This window comes from Gavialis gangeticus, unplaced genomic scaffold (genome assembly GCF_001723915.1).
Source record: "Gavialis gangeticus isolate Ggan-Ray unplaced genomic scaffold, GavGan_comp1, whole genome shotgun sequence".
NCBI lineage: Eukaryota > Metazoa > Chordata > Crocodylia > Gavialidae > Gavialis > Gavialis gangeticus.
Genome location: NW_017729024.1, coordinates 87,817,714 through 87,822,760, shown reverse-complemented (window position 1 = coordinate 87,822,760; position 5,047 = coordinate 87,817,714). Strand labels below are relative to the sequence as shown.

The following is a 5,047-nucleotide window of genomic DNA, read 5'->3' as shown; positions in this document are numbered from 1 at the left end:
TAGGGTTGGATGGGACCTCGGAGGTCACCTAGTCCAACCCCCTGCTCAAAGCAGAACCATAGCCAACCATATAATTCCAACCAAGGCTTTGTCTAGCCTGGTCTTAAAAACCTCCAAGGATGGAGATTCTATGACATCTCTGGATAACCTGCTCCAGTACTTAATTACCCTCCTACTGAGAATGTTTTTCATAATATCTAACCTAAACTTCCATGGGTGCTACTTGAGAGCATTGGTCCTTGTTCTGTCATCTGCCACCACTGAGAACAATCTAGTGCATCTTCTTTGGAACCACCACCCTTCAGGTTGTTATTAAATCCCCCCTCAGTCTTCTCTTCTCCAAACTAAATAAACCCAGTCCCCTCAGCATATCCTCATAAGTCATATGTCCCAGGACCCTAAACATACGCTTTATGTTCAGAATGGTCTTTAAAAAACCAGAGGATGAAGGTATGTCAAGTCAGACTGGTAAGGGAGGAGTTACCAAGCACCGTGGACCAAACAGATAAAGGTCTAGAAGTGAGAGTGGCTGTAAGATTTCAATAAATTTATCTTGAAGCCTCATTGAAGCAAAGATGGTAACAGAAAGAATCAAGAATAAAGAGGAAAGGAGATGCTACATGAGAAATTCTGCCCCTATTCAAGTCAATGGCAAAAAGCCGATTAACTTCAATGGGACCAGAATTTCATGCTAGGATGATAAGAATTTGGAGGGACAAAAGGCCAGGAGCTTATATCTGATCAAGATAGAAGACAAGCCAAAGGAAACATTTGAAAAGGGGTTGGACATAGAGAAGTGGGCAAGGATCACAATTTTTTATCAGCTTTTTGTTTAGATCAGGGGTGTCAAACATACAGCCCATGGGCCAGATCTGGCCCACAGCTTTGCTGTGTGGGAACCTTCCTGAGGCCTGGGCAAGACCCGTGGCACTGGAGCCCCAGCAGCACTGCAGTTTGTCCCTACAGCAGCAGCCAAGCACTTGGGCAAAACCTGCAGTCAAGAGCCCCAGCAGCACCAGAGGAAGAAGCCTGGCACTGTGACTTGTTCCTGTGATGGTAGCCAGGCATCCAGGATGCTGGGCCTCTTACCTCCAAAACCAGCCAGAGTGGGTACTATGTGTGCTGGAACTAACATGGGGGAGGTCCCTGGGCCCAATACATCTGGCCAGCCCTGCAACATTCATCTGGCCTGTGGGATGAGGTGAGTTTGACACTCCTGGTTTAGACTACTGGGGGGGAAGTGGATATGTGAGATGCCAGGAAGAAGGCTGTAGTAGTTGGGTGGAAAAATCATCAGGACTTTGAAAGATGGGAGGGTGGAGCAAGGTGGAGGGGTGGGGAGTGGCTACTGGATGAGGATTTTTGTAGAAAGAAATAAAAGGAGACCGTGTAAACCATACTCAGATTTTCATAACATGCTTGTTCTTTGTATTGAGTGTGTGTATTTATTGTACAGACGGATATGCAAGCTTGTCTGTTCTGTTCAACTGACTTACAGTAACCGGGCTTTCAACAAAAAAAATCCTTTTTTAAAAAATGTTTATTTTATTTTGATTAAACAATTGCTTGAGGATTTATTCTTCTTTAAAATATGTAATATTTATCTAAGCTGACACTGCTTATTTTGGCTAATCCTATTCCAACATGCTTGAACCCAGCTTTCCCTTCCTCCCCCTCCCCCTCTTCAAGTAGAGTTGTTTTTGGGTACGTGCTTTTGCTGCATTTTAGACTCCAGATATCCTCCAACAAAAATATTCCTTGGTAAATAATCAAAACAATTCTCAGAGGAGAACAAGAGGTTTGGTCTAATGTGCTGGAGAAAGTACGTGGTGTCATCAAGCAGCAGTCTAAATTTGGGAGGTAGGTACTTAGATAAGGTGAAGAGACTTTTAACAATTAAAGTGAGAGGATGTTGATAAACACCTCTCATAATATGTTCAGAATTATATTAGTTAAGGTTGAGGTGAACTGTGAAGCATTAGGCTGTAGCTCAGTTTAATATGCTGCTCCAAGAAGCAGAGCAAAATGAAATCTTAATCCGATTTAGACAGGTGGTGAAATATTGCCTGACTTCAAGTAGATAATCAGAATTAGAGCTGGCAGAGAATGACAGTTCTGTCTTGTGACAACTGGTTCAAGAATTATGACAAAGCATTTGGTTTCCTATCTCTCCTTCCCTTTCTTGTACATCCTAGGTCTGAGAAACTCTCTCATAAAAGAGTTCGTTGGAATTAAGAAGTTTTCAGTTGGACGTAAAAAAAAATCATCACAAAGATTTCAAATAGCTTTTATCAAAATAGTTCACAGGTAGTAAAATGTGGTATGTTGATTAAATCCCTGAAGTAATACTGCTCTTTCTGCTAAGGATCAGCAAATAGGGGTAAACAAATCAAAATGAAGGTAGGTAGGAATGGGTTCATGTCTTTTTCGGTTAATGTCTTTTTCAGAAATATATTCTTTGCCTTGCATGTTAAAAATGCATGCATCACATACCTTGGTAACGGAGATAATGTTGCAGTTGATGAGGTTCTATTGGAAACAAAGAAAAATGCAATGATGCATTTTGAGGAGTTCCAAAGCTGGTGTTGATAATATAAAAAGATTCATTTTGAAAAGACTTCTAAAAGTGACTTTTGCACTATACCCTATTTATCATACTTTCATAGGAGCTGCACATGCATATTTAGGAGCACAAATGCATACAAGCTTTTTTGCTCATTTAATTTAAACATGCCCTTCAAAAAGCACGGTTATGATTGTGCAGACATAATTTTTCCAAGTCTTTGCAGATGCCAACACTGGGATGCTGGGCAAACAAACTGTATCTGTGCAATCAAATTAAGTAGATAGACACAGAAAGTAAAGTGTAATGTTTGAGTACCAGGTGGAACCTTTTTTAAAAATGTGGCCCTCAATGGTCCAGGTTGTGATTTATTTTAAAGCCAGCCAGGTGCATATTTAAGTGGGGGTGAGGAAAAAGTGGTGTAGGTAGAAACTAATTCTAACATTGCTTATGTGGGTTTAATATAATAGCATCAATGTGGCAAGGTGAAGAGAAATTCAAGAAGTTTGACTGCATAAACTGTACCAGGTATTTATTCTCTAAAACTATCCTTCTTTAAAACCTAGTGATATTCACCAACAAAGCCAAGAGAAAGTTTTCCATTTATACAAGCAACAGCAACTTCAAAGCAGAGACATTCATTTAGACATTATTATTATTACTACTACTACTATTATTATTCCACATTTATACTGTAGAAACACTTTAAAAGCCATGACCAGGCTGGGCATCAATATGCCTAGTGATGTGAAAACATGTCATAACTAACAGCCCTAGATACTACTGATTCTTCACCACTGTGCCCTGAGTCAGCCACTCTCCCAGTCAATCATTAAGCCCTTTAGTCAATATTGCTTAATTCTAAACATTGTTCTTCTCTCACCAGCCCCTTTGAAAAGTCCATTAGGGCCCAGCTCTTCTCCCACTACACTGAATGACTTACTTCCATTGACTACTATGACTGGAGCAGGGTCTCTCCTTTAGTAAATGGAACTACAGAGCCTAATTGTTACATTGCAAGAAGAATACCACAGAGTAATCCTACCTCAGCTATGTCTGGTCCATTAAGGAATCGGCATGGAACAGGATTATGAAGCATTCCAACATTGTTAACTAATCAAAGGAAACATAATAATAAGAACCATATCAGGATGAAGTGCATAATTTAGCCAGTTAAACAAACGGTTTCTCTTGAAGTTTTAGAAGCTTTTAAATGCTATGTGAGAAGAAATGCCGTTTTAGCGTCTGATCTTGTTCTCATTGAAGCTATCAAGCTTGACTTCAGTGGAACTAAAACAGGCTATTACGGGGTTTTTTATTTTTTTAAAGGATGCTTAAAAAAAAAAGATTATTTTTTATTGTTCCTATTCATCTTCCATCAGCAAGCCTGAACCAAAGGCTCATTTCAATGAGTTTTCAGGTTGAATACAAGAATTCCACACAGATCTAACACAATCATTAGCGAAAATGAATTAACTGATGCTAAACAGTCATCACAGAATATGGATAGCAGGTCTCCTTGGTTAGTAAAGGAAATTGCTGTACACTGCTAGGGAAACAGGCAACCCTGTGTCTTCATTCACCTTATAAACCTAGTTATAATATCTCAAAACATTGTGTTAAACCGTTGCTCACGTTAAATTAACAAAATCTGCATATTAAAAAATGTGTTATTCTTTGTGAAATTTACACCAGGTTAAAAAATAAGTGACACTAAATTGTAGCTGCATAATAAATTCCAACCGCCTAACATGTTATATAAATAAGAATAATGCATTTTTCAAAATACTCTTCAATGAATGGGCCTAATTAACTTACCCAAAATTCCAATTTCCAAGCCTTGAAGACTTTCTTCAATAGCCTCATACACGCAATCTTTTGTAAAGTCAGCTTGTATGACCTTCACTTTTCTACCTGTGGCCTGCTCTGTAGTTAACAACAACAAAAAAGCATATTTATACAAAGAGAGAATTCTAACCAAGAGCAACGAGCCACAGAACTTCACGTTCAATCTAACTACTGCCCTCAGAATTACATGAAACACCAAATCTCTTTCTTTTTAAGAGTGATCAACATATAAACAAAAGACACTTGCTGTAATATGTTGTTGTTTGGGAAAATGACTTTGAAAACACAGTCAATTTCTTCTCTGAAATCAATGAATGCTGTGCCTAAATCTCCAAACAAAACTTGGCTCCCAAACTAATACTACCCCAAAAATATGTCTAATCCCCTTTTTCCTAAATTATTTTAGTGTTTATAAAATAGCTGCAATTTATTATAAAAAAAATTCTAACAAGCAGCACTAGTTACCCATTTTGTAGGGCTGGTTATGAAATAATATTTCCCTTCTCAAATATAACGTGCTTTTGTTCATCATAGTTATCTCTTTACAGAATGGGCCTACCAAGGACTTTTTGAAGAATTAATGAAGAAATTTGAGGAGGGAAGGGAAATTGAGGTGTCTATAATCTACACAACATC

General features: G+C 38.5%; 1 protein-coding gene across 1 annotated transcript in view; it reads right to left on the bottom strand.

Annotated features, from left to right (window-relative positions):
- Window positions 1-5,047, bottom strand: part of HSD17B3 (hydroxysteroid 17-beta dehydrogenase 3) — a 45,359-nt gene that overhangs the window by 14,443 nt on the left and 25,869 nt on the right. The window contains exons 4-6 of the mRNA XM_019517340.1: window positions 4,382-4,489; window positions 3,609-3,676; window positions 2,494-2,529 (exon numbers count right to left, since the gene is read on the bottom strand). Of these exons, the coding sequence (XP_019372885.1) occupies window positions 2,494-2,529; window positions 3,609-3,676; window positions 4,382-4,489 (212 nt within the window). The remainder of the gene's footprint in view (window positions 1-2,493; window positions 2,530-3,608; window positions 3,677-4,381; window positions 4,490-5,047) is intronic.